The sequence below is a fragment of the Drosophila hydei genome, unplaced genomic scaffold (genome assembly GCF_003285905.1).
Source record: "Drosophila hydei strain 15085-1641.00,03,60 unplaced genomic scaffold, DhydRS2 tig00008134-arrow-pilon, whole genome shotgun sequence".
Taxonomy (NCBI): Eukaryota; Metazoa; Arthropoda; class Insecta; order Diptera; family Drosophilidae; genus Drosophila; species Drosophila hydei.
In genome coordinates this window covers 395,824-412,575 of record NW_022045843.1, presented here as the reverse complement: position 1 = coordinate 412,575, position 16,752 = coordinate 395,824, and the positions used below count along the sequence as shown (strand labels likewise).

The following is a 16,752-nucleotide window of genomic DNA, read 5'->3' as shown; positions in this document are numbered from 1 at the left end:
TTCATCTACTACTTACGCACACACATACACGCACACGCACACACACACATCCAAGCGCGCAATCAAAGGCGGAATTTATTGTTTGTTATCGCTCGCATTACAGTAAGAAAAAATTATAGAAACACAGAATGCGATCCAGTGGCTGGGCAGAGAATGGCCTTTTGGTCTGGTATGGACTGGCCCTAACCCCGTTTCAGTCTGCACACCCAGACACTTATTTACTTAAGCATACATAAATATCTGAGCCGCTGGCGCTGCGCACGTTTTATTGAATTGATTTTTATAAATGGCGCCATTTGGCTTAAGTGCCGCCCAGTTGATTGTTAAACTGACAAATTAATAAAAAAAAAGAAACAATTTTTGACTGCCTTCACTGATCAGCAACCGTCTGCTTGCAGGGGCACATCTGGCATTGATATTGACTTGCGGCGCGTGGACATCGACCAGTGCCCGCAGCGGCACACGCCGGGCACTAAGCGACCGCTGAACATTTTCGCCGGCACCGACAAGTGCAAACAGCGCACCACCATGGTGGGTACTTAAAACACTCTACGCAGCAATCAGCAGTCAATTGCTTTCACTTTCACTTTCACTTTCAATTCCACTTTCACCCACTCTGTTATCGCAACCGCAGTGCGAGGCCATTATGGGACTGGGCTTTCGGCGCGGCTCCTACAAATGCCTGTGCCGCAAGGGCTTCTACTTTCCCGATGTTGTCTCGCTGCACAAGTTCTTTAATGGCAGCCTGCTGGAGGAGGAGTACGAGAAACTGATGCTGGTACGTTGCGGGCATAAATTGCCATTATCATGCAGGGGCCAAAGGCAAAAACGGCTGAGTCAACTGGTTGCAGCAATTGGCAACACTTAGCCCCAAAAAAAAAAAAAAAAAAAAACAAAAAAAAGAAACAGACTCATTTAATATTTACCCAACTACAACTCGACTCTCATTTACGCAGGGCAAGAACTCCACGTACAACAGCAACAACGAATACGAGTGCCTGCCCTGTGCCGAGGGCTGCGATTCGTGCGAAGACGCCTCACCCTGCATCGCGGCCCTCAACTGGCCCATGCGCTCCAGCATTCTGGCGCTGGCCTGCATTGTCATCGGTCTGCTGCCGCCGGCCGCCTGGTTCACATTTCGCTATCAACAAGTCAAGGTAGGTGACCAGCACACGTACCACAAAAGCCGCCGCCCAAATAGAATTACTTTGTTGGCACTGCATTAAGTGGCAGCTAGTGCTTTCTCACTTTTCTCCACGTTTGTTTAAATTGCCAGTAGAAGTTTTTCTAAGCTACACGAGAGACTGGGAGTGGGAGTGGGTGTGGGAGTTGGGCTGGCTTTTGAGAAGCTGTCTTTAGCGCCGTCGGCAAGTCGCCGCTGTCAAATAGCTTAGTCGGTGGGCGAGAGGCCAGCAACCTAAGCTGCTGTCATTGGAATGCTAAGCTGCTTAGCATTGTTAGTTTCAAGTTAATTTTGTACGTGCTGCGTGTCCGTGTCCTCCGCAACGGATATTGTGCCGCATAAACGGAAGTGCAAACACTCACTGGGAGATATCAACCGGCTCCAGACTGCACTGCGGCCTGTCCGGTGTTACTCGAGCGCTCATTAGGTGCGTCCATGGAGCAGACTGTACGGCCAACTGTCTCTGGCGTATAGCTTTAAACCGTTTTGAACTTTGCCATGTCCATGCGAGGAGTTGTGTGTGTGTGTGTGTGCGCATTCTATACGTAATCAGAGTGAATTATTAAATCCCCACTGCTGCTGGCTGCTGTCTGTGTCTCAGTGGTGCGAATCAGCGCAGTCAGCCAACTAAACTGTTTTTATTTCAAATGCGATTCTGTCTGCATCTCTATCTCCTTCTCTTGTCCGTCCAAAACTAATTAAATGCTGCTAAATCCCTCTCTCAGTCTGACAAGCAGCCAAGTGTGACTCCGACTAGCTCGCAGTTGGATCTAGGTGAACTCTTTGTGGCTTCTGCTGCGCTGTGCGCAATTGTGCAAATGAGACGATTCCAATTTGAATTTCAACTAAGCTACGTGCTTAACTTTAATAGCAGCAACAGCACACAGCAGCCCGAATCGACGCGAGTCTAATCTTAAATCAGCCAAATCTTCCATTCAACAACTTTATAATAAGTATTTAACAATTACAGGTTGTGCGCGCTGCCAGCCCAGCGCTTTTACGGGTCATCGCACTGGGCGCCTTCTTCATCTATTGCACGGTAAGCTAACACGATTATATACTTAATCTGACTTAAAACTAGCTAACGCCACACAGCTCAGTTGACAATTTAGTGAGCTCGAACACTGCAGACAAAGCAAACATTTATATTTAGAACATGAAAAAAGGAGATTTTCTGTTTTATTGACTGATTTCTAAATACTGAATGAATGGAATGTCTATTTTTATAAAGGACGTTTAGGTGCTGTGTTTGACTGACTGATTGATTGACGAACGATCGAGTTGACTTTTGAATCTGACTGTCTGATTGACTAGTTGATTGATTGGTTAACGTATTGACTGATTGTCTGACTGACTGGCTGACTCCCGGACTGATTGATAGTCTGATTGTTTGACGAACTATCGTATAAACAGTTGAGCTGACTGTATGAATAAATATCTGGCTATCTCTAGATGATTGGCATTAAATATTAAAACTCATTTATTTATAGCCAGTCAATCAAAAAAACTTTTTGGCATTAGTTTTGTTTACAAAACTTATAGTTAATTAAATTTATTTATAAATTTAATAAGGCCTTTAGTTATATATTTCAAGCATAAGCCACATTGGCCGAGTATATGAGCATATATGAGACCCCGAAAAGATGTTTATAAATTTTCCAAAAATAGGTTTTCATACTTCCGTAGTCAATAGCACAAAGTGCACAAAATATAAATATTAAATATTTAAAATTGACTCAGCTTAACGGAAGTAATAAAACACAAGACTTTGCTTTTGTTCTATTTCCTATTTCAAATTTTTCTCATAAATAATTATTAAATAAATAAATATTAAATAACCCCATAAATATAGATAAAATATGGCATACACACATATTCATATATTTATTGAATATTATTTTACGCATAGGTAAAAAAGTTTACTTAGGTCTAAATTGATTTCTTTATGGGGTTCAAATTGTCATCTTCATCATTTGCACAGCGGGCAGGTAGATGAAGCTATGAATACATATTTCTCTATACACTGCAGCAGCCGCACGTAGCAGTGACCAGACGCAATTCAAATGGATTACTTTACAATTTAATTTGATTGATTCATGGCTCGTGACACATGAATAATGTAGCACTGTGGCAGCAAAATAAAGAACTTTAAACGAGAGTTCATCGTTTAACACGCGCACAGACTGAGACTTGATGTATGTGTATATATAGTCAGCACAGATAGCTATATAAAATGAGCAGACAAAAGAGATATGTTGTGATATTTATCTGTAGCGAGGCAACAACACATAATGAATGAAGCCTCATCTAGGGCCAAGCTACAATGTCTTATGATTTTTTAAACTGTGTGCTTGGAGAGCAAGAGTCAGCAGGCAGAGCTCCTGTTGAGAGCTGCCTTCTCTCATTTTTTTTTTAATATTTCTGTATAAACGAAAATATATTGCCAGAAATATAGAATTGTTGACTTTAGTTATGCTCGAATAGCAACAAAACATGAGCCAGAAAAAAGAAAATATCACAGGTTGCCTTTCCTGTTTCGTGTTCGTATTCCTTTTGCTGGTTCCTCTTCCTGTCACAGGACGTTGCGTCTAAAACTGAGCTCAGTTTTGCAATTCTAAGTGGCTAAACGAGCGAACGAACGAATGAACGAACGTCTGAGGACAACAATCGGCCATGTGAGTGGACTAAATTATTTGCATATTTGCCCACTTGCAGAACATTGTGATGTACCCGAACCCGAATCTCTACACATGCACGGCTCGTATCTGGCTGCGGGAGATTGGCTTCTCCCTGACCTATGGTGCTTTGATGCTGAAAACCTGGCGGTAAGTGGGCAGCGCTTAAAGCTCCATTTCCATGCATACATTTTCTTCTCGCACAGCATCTCGGTAATATTTCGCGTGCGTTCGGCGAAGGCTGTCAAAATCACGGACGCGGCACTGCTGAAGCGACTGGGCATCATCTGCGGTGCCATTGGGACGTGCTTGCTTGTGCGCACTCTGGTATCGCCACCGGACGTTGTGGTGGGACGCACGGCGGACGACCTGAAAGCGTTTCTATGCAAAACCGACTGGTGGGACTACACATTCACCTCGAGTAAGTAAACAGAGACTGCGATTCAAAGTAATTCGATGGGCCGGACACAAAACGCTATAAAGCACATTTGATTGATCCCGAAACCACTTAAAATCATGCCCAACACACGAATAACCAGACACAAAGCGAGGCTGCAAAAAATAAAAAAAAAAACAGCCAAATAGAACGGCATTGCTGGCAGTATTACGCATACGCAGCGTGTGCCATGACAAAAGAAAAATATTGAAATGCCAGCGTAGCCGGGACAACTGGGCGGCAATAGGCAACGTATGTGTGTGCCGCTGGCTTAACATAAAATCCAGCCACGAGGCCACAGAGTGTTGCGCATCAGGCAGCCCGGGCAGCCTGGACAGCCCGGACAGCCCAGCCAGCCAATGCAGCTAAATGCGACTTTTTGTGTGAGTTGCGTCAAAAGGCATTCCGGGAACTGCATTAAGCTTATTCACAAATTTCAAGTCATCCAAACAGTGCAAAAGTTACCATTCAACTAATGCAAGTGAAGTCGTTTTTCCAGCGAACTTTAAAGGAATCCCACAAGCCACTTTAAGAATAGATTTCAGCGCGAATAGCTGATGAATTGCAGCTGTTTACATTACGAAATGAATTGAAATATATTGAATTAAAATCAGTGATTTTTAAGTTACTAACAAGTTAGATAAGATAAAATTTCAATAAGTTTACAGTAAATTTGTGGCTCAATTCATGAGCTGTCTTCAGTTGCAGCAGCAGAAAATTATATAAGAAATTCAAATTTTTATAAAAAATTGCTTAAATTTATATTTGACACAGGTTTAAGCATTACTAGTGGGTGAGTAAAAACCCGAACGACTGCCACGAGTTTCGGGTAATATGAGCGCACGAGTAATATGAGCGCACTCACATTTCATTGCTCTTATTGAAATTTCTATTTAATACAAATAGGGTCATTCAAATACTTTAACAACTAATATATCATTGTTTTGGGCAAACAATAAGATTTTTCTTAATTTATTTGTCTTGGCAATCTGTCCAATAGAACAACCAGCAAATTTCAATTTTATAAGGGGAACATATTTTTCTTAAAATATTGGCAGCAACATAAGTAATAAAAAGACAAAGGTTGAAAACAGGCGATAGAATTCGATTTTTTAGACTGATTCTTTTTCATAGAACTATATTTCTATAAGATAACAATAGCAATCGAAAATATTTTCAAGTTTTACGGAGCAGGTTTAAATACAGTTTGCTTTTCAAATACCCACTTCAAATCTAAGCATATACATTTCGTAACAGATTCAACGACAATAGTAAGATATTATGTTACAGTTCGCTTTATTTTCTACTGCTACCAAAAGCGTTGCTAGTATTTGCCTTAAAGCTGCATCTAGTTTCAGCAACTTAACTAGAAATATACAAATGATATGTCTATAGCTGTTCATGCTGACCCAAGCACATATATATATTTGCTGTTGACAGCAGCAACAGTTTCTTCTTTGTGCACTCCTGCTTCATAGAGCTTATATTTCACTCAATCGTATTATAATATATACGAATATTGTTCCGCAGAAGAACAGGACAAAATATCAATTCACTTTTTTTTATACAGAATACAGCGCGGGCAGACGGCGCCTGTACTGCGATGAGAGCAGAAATCAGTGCATAAATAACTTAATTTGAATATAGTGCACATGGGACAGCACGAAATGCGCATTAAAAGCGCTGCAAACAGCGCTGCGTGCTGAGTGCATTAATTTTGCTACTTTGCGCTGAAAAGTATGCAACAGATTCGTGTTTGGCGTAAGCAAAATTGAAATTGAGTGTGTGTCTGTGGGAGAAGTCTTTCTTAATATGTTCTTTCACTGCGAACATCTCGAAAATATTTTAAATAATATTATCAATAATATCAGCAATCGCGATCAGTCGTTCGACCTGTAAAGACGTGAATTCGAACAGCCTTCGCTTAAGCTCTACTGCTGCAGAGTTCTAAAAATAGAACTTTGCGGTGCATTCTTCAACGCAACAGCAACAAAAACCGCACACGCAGCGTTTTCTTATCGCTTGCTTCCGCGTAACTCAATTGCTTTAATTGCAATTTACGAAATTTCGTCGCTTGGCGCGAGTGCGCCTGCACTCAAAAGCACAATCCGCGATGACATCTAATGTCAATGACCTCGCTACACCCGTAAAGGTAAATGCAGAAATGCAAGCCCAGCTTAACGTTGTGATGGCAAATAGGCAAGCCTCCATCATGCCAATAAACTCAAAAATAGATATCGCCTCCGTGCAAGGCATCACTAACAACAAAAACACGAAACGTAAACAGCCAAATTCACCAAAAACCATCAAGAAAAGGCTCATCTTCGACGAACCAAGCACCAGCAATGCAGCATTAATATCAGAAAATCGATTTTCACTGCTCGTAGAAGAAGATGAAGACTACAGCGAATCACCTGTAGCTCCAGAAGCCCCAGTATTGACCGACCAGCAAACTACACCGAAACCTCGTCCGCCCCCCATATGGTGTCCAAACATCAAGTCTGTGGCCCTACTTCAACAGATAATAGATAAAGTAATTGATGCTAAATCATACGTAATTAAGCCAAAGAAGAATAACATAGGTGTATTAACCCAATGCAGTGAGGACTATCGCAGAGTTATAGACCACTTTACTAAGCTGGAATTGGAGTTCCACTGCTACCAGCTTAAGGAGGACAAACCATATAGAGTCGTGTTCAAAGGGCTTCACTCCAGCACTGATACAACACTACTTAAAAAGGAATTGGAAACCAAAGGCCACACAATTACAAATGTGCACAACCCACTGAGCCGTATGGACAAAACACCGCTAAATATATTTTTTGTTGACGTGGCTCAGGCCCCCAACAACAAAGAAATTTTGGACATTCGAGTTGTCTGCAGGCAACGCTGCACAGTGGAACTGCCAAGAAGATACAACGACCTGACACAATGCCATCGCTGTCAAGAATTTGGACACACACAACGCTACTGCCACAAAGCTCCCAGATGTGTGCGTTGCGCCGGGAAACACGCATCCAAAGACTGCACCCGCGAAAAGGACCAGGCACCAACTTGTGTGCACTGTGAGTTACAGCACCCAGCCAACTATAAGGGCTGCCAAGTATACAAGCGGTTGCGCAAATTGCAATCCCCAGCACAAAAAAGGAGTCCCACACAAACACCGTCTACGGGTCCGAGTACTGCTTCCGAAATTACAAGGCCCCGGAGCATTACCCAAGCCACGAGCTTTGCAACGCCTATTAGTGGTGTTTCTTACGCACAGGCCGCTAGAGGTGGACCGTCAAATAAGAATACCACAAGTGACACTTTGTTCACTGAAATGCTTCAGCAACAACAACGTCAGTTTGACGCAATTAATGCCGAGCTCAAAGCGATGCGAGAAGTACAATCCCAACAAGCAACCATGCTAAACAGTTTAATGGCCATCATAACCAAGCTTGCCTACAAATAATGGCTTTACGTGTGGGTATCTGGAACGCCAATGGCCTGAGAAACAAGACTCAGGAACTGGCTGCGTTTCTCTCACAAGAAAACATTGATATAATGTTAATAACAGAAACTCATGAGTGCCCCACTACACAAATTTTCGGATACGAACACTATCAGGCTCATGGTGAAGGAGCAAACTGCTTTGGTGGATCCTCAATCCTCATACGAGCAACAATACCGCATACACCTTTACTGCCAATTTGCAACGCAACAATGCAGGTCTCAGCCATCACCCTGCCTACGTCTATTGGAGCGATCGAAGTTGCGTCAATTTATCTTCCGCCAAACACTGGTCTGTGTGATCATCACATGGAACAGGTTCTAGGCCAAAGGTTGAATAAGACCCTCATCGGCGGCGACTGGAATGGATGGCACCCATTTTGGGGAAGCAATAGTGCGAATCGTCGCGGAGAAGTCATATTTGAGGCGATTCAAAACTTACAATTCAGCATATTGGCGACTGGAGCCCCCACCCGTTACCCAATTAATGGACACAGGCCCTCGGCAATCGACTTCGCTGTCTACAAAGGCATCTGTGACCGGCAATTGACCATTGAAGAATCCTTGGACCTATCCTCTGACCACCTGCCACTAATAGTCACAATCCACGCGCAGCCACAGCCCTTGCCCATTAGGAAACAACTACTGCCAGCAGGATCAGATTTAGGAGTCTTTAGGCGCGAGCTCCATTACTCTTTGCACATAGAAATGGAACTTAACACTCCTGAAGACGTGGACTACGCAGCAAACAAACTGCAGGAAGAAATAGTCAAAGCTGCGCACCAAGCCGCCCCACCATCTTGCCAAACAAGACAACAGTCTCCGTACAACATCCCCCTCACCTTGGAGGCCCAACACCTACTAATACACAAAAGATGGGCCAGGAGACGCTGGTTAAGATTACGCACGCCTGATGCCAAATCCATGTACAACGAAGCCACGAGGCATCTTAAAGCTGCTCTCGCCCTGCTTCAAAAGAGGTGTATCAGCGATGCGCTGGTACGAGCTGAATCGCCCACTGACGCAGAGTTTCAATTATGGAAATTTACAAGAAAGCTCAAACGGCAGCCAATACGTCGTCATCCCATTCGGAGCATTTCTGGTTCCTGGCACATTGGAGACGAAGCTCAAGCTGAGGCTTTTGCAAACCACCTTCAAGACCAATTCACGCCGGTGATTACCGCAGAGGCCTCAGAAATCGAAGCAACAGAAGACATCGTTCTCTCGCCCCTCCCAGCTGAAGACCAGATAACTGGATGTACAAAAGAAGAGGTTCTTGAACACATCAGAAGAGTGAAGGCAAAAAAATCCCCTGGATATGATCTAATAAACGGCAGAGTCCTTAGAGCACTGCCTGACTCCACCATAGACTACATAACTATGGTGTACAACGCCATGCTCCGCATCCGGCACTTTCCAGCCTGCTGGAAGCGCGCCGTGATTGTGATGATTCCTAAGCCTGGCAAACCCGTGGGAGAAATTGAGTCGTACAGACCAATTAGCCTGTTGCCAGTACTCTCCAAAATATTCGAAAGAATATTTCTGGAACGAGTACTGACACATCTGGGACGCCAGGAGGCCATTCCAAACCATCAGTTTGGCTTCAGGAGACAGCATGGAACACCGGAACAGGTTCACAGAGTTGTGCACCATATCCTTGGAGCCTTTGAAGAAAAGATGTACTGCTCTGCCGTCTTTTTAGACATCAAACAGGCGTTTGATCGAGTTTGGCACCTGGGACTGCTGCAGAAAGTGAGGACCACCCTTCCAGCCCCATTTTTCGCGTTGCTATCCTCATACCTTATTGGAAGAACCTTCCAAGTGTCAAGGGGGCAAGCAGTATCCTTGACTAGACCAATTATGGCTGGAGTACCACAGGGTAGTGTTCTAGGCCCAACACTTTATACTTTATTCACAGGAGATATGCCAACTCCCGAGCCAAATATAGGAAGTACAGATGCAGTACTCATAGCGACCTATGCAGATGACACCGCCATCTTATCACGTCACGTATCTGCGCAAGAAGCTTCAGACTCACTACAAAAATATTTGGACTCTTTCGGACGCTGGGCAAAACGGTGGTGTATCACCATTAATGCACAAAAGTCTGTACATACTACCTTCGCCACTAGAAGAGGAGATTGCCCAAGCGTTGCATTGGGGCCCACTATTCCCAAAGCCTCAAAAGTAAAGTACCTTGGTATCACTCTTGACAGAAGGCTGACTTTTAAAGCGCACATAAGTCAAGTAACCTCAAAATGCAAAAGCAAGCTAAAAACCCTCGACTGGATGCTGAGAGCTTCAAGCAAGTTGTCTTACAGCAGCAAGGCCGCCATCTACAAGGCAATAGTTGTCCCAACCTTCGTATATGGTATCTCTCTATGGGGCTCCTCGGCGAAGACTACAAGGAACAAAATTCAGACCCTGCAGAATAAAGCACTACGCAGATGGACTGGAGCCAGCTGGTTTGTAAGAAACTCAGTCTTACATAGGGATTTAGCAATTCCCACAGTTGCTGAACTCATTGGGCGACACAGTTCAAGATACGCGGACAGACTTGCAGCGCATCCTAACCATCTCGCAAGCAACCTGGCTATAAACAACAATAGGCGAAGACTGAAGAGATTGCATCCTCTAGACAATATTAGAACTAATTAAGATAGTAGCTACAAGTGCAGAATAATTGGCATATCTGCCCTCCCATTAGTTAAGGTTTAGAGCTAAATGCGCTATAGAGTCTAAGACAATAAGCTGCAACAAAATAAAGAAATAAAAAAAAAAATATTAGATGGCTCGTAGGCATTGCCATCTAATTAAGCAGCTAACGCACACGTGGAATCCAGAAGTTTTTAATTAAAATTCAAAGCAAACCCAGGTTAAAAGCCCTGCAAATGCACAAAGGACTCGCAACTGAATTCACTTCTCTTGCCTCATTTTCATATGCCCGAACAGTGGAAGTTTTATTCTTGGCCTGGGGCGTCCGGCTCTGCATCATGGTCAGGAAGGCGCCGTCAGAGTTCAACGAGAGCCGCTTCATATCAATGGCCATATACAACGAGTTTCTGCTCACTTGCTTCCTCAATGTCTCCATGTAAGTACCAAGTATCAAGTACCAAGTCTCGACTCGACTCAATATTCGACGATTCCATTTGATTCTGTTGCTGTCTCTGCTTATTCTCCCTCCTTGGGTCTGGACAGGCTCTTTCTGCAGTCGCCCGCCAATCCGGATCTGCTGTACATCATATTCTTTTGTCACACACAGCTGACGGTCACTCTGCTGCTGGCACTCATCTTTGGCAGCAAGGTGCGTAACGACTATTGCAAATACTAGCTAGAAGCTGTTGCCATTTACCTTTCGCCAACCAACATACAGGTATACATTGTGCTGCGCAGCGGGAAATCGCATCAGGAGAACATTGGCATGGGCGCCAAGGCGTCGGGTGCCAAATTCAATTTTCGGCCACAGGTGCGCACCTTTGCCCATCCCAGTTCGGTGACAACGTCCACGGTGCCGGCAGCTGGCACCACTTCGGCAGGTAAGTAATTGCATCATTACCCAAACCGGACTGCATATCGATGCCAGCGCCTAACGAGACGTCTGACAAATGATCTATATGCCACAATTGCTACGCTACGCATTTGCTCAGTTCAAGGATGCTGATTAAGTCAACTCATCTGTGGCATTTTGACTTTTATTTATGGCACTTTGTCGAGCGAATTAAAAAATAAACTGATTGCGAGTGGCGTCAGCTTAATGCCGACATCCCCTGTCTAGCCATACGCATATATATATATATGAATATGCTAAAGTATTCGCAGATATCTTATGTCAACTTGAGCTTTGATTTATGTGCGCAAAATGTCCTCCGTGCTTGATGCGGTTAACCTTAGCAGAAAGAGACAGAGAGAGAAAGGCGTGGGCGGGCGGCGAGTGTGCTTGAGTGCTCGCTTGTTTGTGGCAGGAATCAGCCTAGCGTTAACTTCCTCAAAGATGCCAAACGTTACATTTATTTATTTAGAAGCCACTACACAAGAGGCGGCAAATTTGTTAAGGGTTTATTCCCCGAAGTCGCTCAATGGCTGATGATGTCCTTTTGATAGGATGTCGCTGGCATAAACAGCAAATCTGTGACTCTGAAGCTGAGGTGGTCCAAATTAGATAGAAACTAAACTTTTGCCGAGCCACGGGCGAGCAGGTGGAGTTGGTATTTTGTTCTTTGACACGTGGGCGTGGCACGTCAAATGATTAAGTCGCTGAGAAAACAGTTGTTGTGGGCGGCGGAGGCGTCGGCCAAACTGTTACGAGCGGCTTGTTGTCTAGGCCGCGTTTAATTCCCGCTGCCATTGGAGTTTATTACCAAGCTGAAAAGTGTCTGGGCGGCTGGGTAGGTGGGTAGCTGGGAGGCTGAGCGACGCTTTATATTTTAATGCTTTATGAGCGCGACCTTTTCTCATTTGGCGCTTTCTTTTTATATTTAATTTTTTATTGCTCGTATTTCTATTTCACGTTGCCCGGCACGACCGCAAGACGCATTTGCGGTTGCGTAAATTGTGCGTTAAATTTCAGACGCTCTCTCTCTCTCCCTCGTTCAAGGCGTGCATTCTTTTTTGTTGTGCCTTCCCTCAATTTGCATATTTAAATTAAACAATAACAAAGCCGCAAATATACCCAGCCACACACACACACACACACACCCACACAGTTATACACTCGCTCAGTTAGAGACAAAGTTGTTAGATTATATTCATGTGAATTTGTATTTGTGTGGTGAATTTTAAATATTTTTTGTGCAAATATGTAGCCCAGAGACGCACATAATAAATTCAATTCCTGCCCCACTTGCCCCCACGCTTAATTTCACAGCCATAAATCTAAATCCAACGTTGGTTTTTTTTTCTTTTTTTTTTGTATATATTTGAAAGTCGCGTCAAGTGGCGCTGAGTGGACTCACTTAAATCACACTGACAGGCTTTCAGTTGAATTGAACGGCCATTTATCATCGAGCAAGCAGCACAGCCAGCCGAACCACCCACCCACCGATTGTAGGCTGTCTTGTTCGAAAGGCGACAGCCACAGCCGCAACAGCGTCCATTTTCATTTCCATGTTGCCATGTTTTGTTGGCTGCCACAACTACAGGAATACGCATTTAAATTGTCCTCGCTGGGTGGGGCGCTTGCTTATGCCACGGCCAACTTTTGACACGATACGCAACTTTTTTAGTGCAAAAGTTGCGCTGATGGCAACTTTTCCAGTTGAAAGCTGCGGCGGCGTGTAAACGACGCGTTTTTCTCTGCTTTTTTTCTCTGTTTACTGTAATTGATGGGGCTGAGGCCCGACGACTTCATCCAGCAATCATTTCCTTTGCAGAGACCAAGCTGTCCGACCAGGAGGCCCTCGAGGAGATACGCCAGCTGAGCATGCAACTCCAGCGCATACAGGATATGGCGCCGCCCAAGGGCGTCGCTGTGATGACCATATCGAGTCTGCTGGATGGTCTGAAGACGCCCGGTGGCATGATGATGGTCGCCGCTGCCGGCACACATGCATCCAGCGGCCATGCTACCGCGACCGCACGCCAGGCAGCGCTGCCGCTGCTGACGCTCAACGCCGAGATGCAGAAGTACAACCAGCAGCTGCAGCAGAACAACAATGCCAATGGCAGGGCAGCGTCAGCGGCGGCGCGTGGCAGCATACCCACCATGGTGCTCGAGACGCCACCTTCCTCGGCCACGCCTACGCCCACAACCGCCTACGAGGAGCGAGCGACCAATACGGAGCTGAGTGGCGATGATTTTAGAGAGCAGCTGCTGCGCCGCAGCGCCGACGGGCACATAATCTGCAGTCGTTGCCTGGACGCGTCCAAGGAGCACTACTACTGCTGTCCGCCGCGCAACGCGTGCGAGGAGCTCGGCTCGCCGCAGCAGGAGGGCAGCCTCAGCTTTGCCAACATCAAGCTGGACTGCATGTGTTCGCAGTCGGAGGATCTGGACCAGGCGCAGCGACGACGACCCGCTGTGCGCACGGCGGCCACCAATACGCCGCCTACCAGCTGCAAGCGTGGCCCACGCAACCTGCTCGAGGCCGAGGTCAGCATTTCGTATCAAATTTGTGATAACTGTAGAAGTAAGTATAGGCTTAGCGATAAGCCGGCCCCCGCTGGCCGCAGACGCAGCGGCAGCTGCACTCAGGCCGCGCCACAGCCGTTGTCCAGCCAAACGCGCAGCAGCGAGCTGCTCGATCGCGCCGAGGTGGAGGTCAGCATTGCTGTTACCCAGGTGGCGCGCTCCAACGATGACATAGCGCTGTACAAGTCGAGCGCACGACCGGCGGGCGGCGCGGATAGCGATACTGAGGCCGTGGCACAGCCAACGGCCACAGCCGAGGCAACCATGTCGCTGGGCAACGTGTCCAATGCATCGAACAACTCCACTAGCCAAACGGACAAGACGAGCGGCAGCACCGGCACCGGTCGGCCCAAGCGACCCGACAAGTTGGTGCTCGATCTGAACGATCGCTCCAAATATACCAAGGAGGTTTCTGTATAGAGCGAGAGATATATAGGGGGGAGAGAACCTGTTCTCTGATTGAAGCATTCTATTGATTAATATATGATTATGTTATGATAATTAAATAATGAAAGACTTTATGAAATTTAATTGTATTACTATAGCAACTAATCGGTATATATATATACATATATATATATATATATATATATATATATATATATATATATATATATATATATATATATATATAGTTCTGTACATACATATATTATGCGCTAAATCCAATGATAAACAATAATCAAAAGCTAAAACGCCTGATTTCAGTGAAGCCAAGAGCCACGCTTAGCAACGCAAACAGGCGCAAAGCATTTGCAACTATAATGAGCCCCAAATGTTGTGAATATTTTGCACACACACACACACACACACGAAGACAAATGTACACAGGTAAACAAGCAGCGTCGCCATTTTGTTGTAAATCATGTGTTTTAGCATAAATCGAATTTGAATTTCAAATAGCATTCGCAATAAGCCGCTTAACTAAATGAAAACAAACTTAAAAAGCAGCAAAAGTATTATTAATAATAAATTAATTAATACTGCGCAATATATATGTATGTATATATAGAGTTTAAAGTTCGTACTTCTAGTTGTAAACTGTAAAATAAACATATCTCTGCCAAAACAAAAATAAAGTATATGAAAGTATATAAATATATTGAGCGCTCATCCTTCGGAGCTTAGTTTAATTATAGCAAATAGTTAAAAATTACTAACGATTGCCCCTAAAACAAATACACGCATAAATGCATAGAAAAATAAAATAAAAACTGTTTATATTACAAACTGCGGCTAAATTTTTATTTAGCTTTGTTCACAAATATTTATTTAGCTAAGCATTTTAGTTATAAAAGTTACGATAAACAAAACAAAAACAAAATGAAAACATTTTTAAATACATTTAATGTACGAGAAAAATGCAAATGTTATTTAACTATATAAAGATGAATAAAGGTTTATTATGAATGTCTGTAAATACGGCAAGTTCGTCTCGTCTAGCTGCAACCACCAGCTGCAGTCGACAGCCATTGAGGCGTATGCGCAATATTACGCATACGTCCAGTGGCCAGCTGTGAAAATTGTTTTCACTCAGCTCGATGTCCATTTTCGGGTAAGTATGTGTGTGTGTGTGCGTGCGGGTATATCTTCTGCATGGCTATCAGCAACATTACCTAGTGAAAAGAAAAAACTCAAACACAACACAACACACACACACTTGAAGACTCTTTCGGTTTATGGCAACGTTATGGTCTTTATCTTTATGGACATGCCTGTGTGGCAGTGCGTGCGTGTTTGCGTCTGTGTTTGTGTGACCCTTTTGCCATTTATGGGCTCGTTTTATGAATGCCTTTCCAACACACATGCTCACACACACACGCACAGTGTCAACCGTTTTAAAGGAGACGTTAATTTAAATGTTTTTACAGCATTTGCCTGTCGATGTGTTCAGTGCCGCCTTGTCTGATGTTTGTTGTTTGTTGTTTGCGTTCCAAATTAAAATTCCCAGCCGGCTGACAGTTTCCGTTAAAGACCCTTACACACACGCACACCCACCCAGTGGCCCGCATGCGTCAAGGCCCCAAGTGTTATCAAGTTTATAAAGGACTCTTGGCTGCAAAGTGCGTGTATTGAATTTTAAGCATCTTATACATCGACCGCATTTCAAGTTAAATTAATTTAAAGCTGTCTTTTGGCACAGTGCTTAAAGCGTGCAACTTTATTTCATTCAGCTAGAGCTGTGCGGAGATCGAAAGTAAGTTAGGGCATAAATTAAGGAAAAATATATCCTTTCAAGATGTAAACGAGTCAAAGTTGTTAGAAATAATTGTCTGATGTGCATATATTTTACAATAGCATTTCCCGCTTCGTACGTGATTAGTTTAACAGAATTTTCAACTGGCAACTGCAGCTCTCTGCAGGATTAAATACCTAGTTCAATTTTAAATCTTAGATAGACGCAGCCGGCTTTCAGTTCAAATTTTAATCCTGCGAATCACGAACGGAAATTAAAAATTTTGCTGTGAGAGAGCAAAGCATGGAGAGCAGTAGCATCAGCAGCCTATTAATTCGGAAATATATATAAATAAATTATATATTATTTAATAACTTATACTGAAAAATAAATAGTTTTTGCCAAACTGATTTAAAAGCGCTAAACTGAAAAGCCAACATACATTTTTGGCAGAATTCTTATAAAAAATGTCAAGTGGAATTTCAACGTATTTCAGCTCAAGAATTTTAACAATGCCTTTGTTAAGCTTGCTAAAGCTTTTAAGTTCTGGCCTGAAAATGAAAAAAAAATATGACAGCATGGTTTAATGAAGGATACCCTGGCAATTATTTTTATTTTAAAAATAAAAATAAATGTCAAAACAAGCTAAAGAGTTTCAAAGCA

At 43.8% G+C, this 16,752-nt stretch overlaps 1 protein-coding gene across 1 annotated transcript in view; it reads left to right on the top strand.

The window, feature by feature from the left end:
• The window catches only part of LOC111603810, a 43,051-nt gene extending 28,698 nt beyond the window's left edge, over nt 1-14,353 (top strand). The window contains exons 4-13 of the mRNA XM_030225452.1: nt 399-531; nt 635-778; nt 957-1,157; nt 2,154-2,222; nt 3,899-4,008; nt 4,065-4,279; nt 10,739-10,877; nt 10,985-11,090; nt 11,160-11,322; nt 13,156-14,353. Coding sequence (XP_030081312.1) covers nt 399-531; nt 635-778; nt 957-1,157; nt 2,154-2,222; nt 3,899-4,008; nt 4,065-4,279; nt 10,739-10,877; nt 10,985-11,090; nt 11,160-11,322; nt 13,156-14,333 — 2,458 coding nt within the window. The 3' untranslated portion in view covers nt 14,334-14,353. The remainder of the gene's footprint in view (nt 1-398; nt 532-634; nt 779-956; nt 1,158-2,153; nt 2,223-3,898; nt 4,009-4,064; nt 4,280-10,738; nt 10,878-10,984; nt 11,091-11,159; nt 11,323-13,155) is intronic.
• The last annotated feature ends 2,399 nt before the right edge of the window (nt 14,354-16,752 follow it).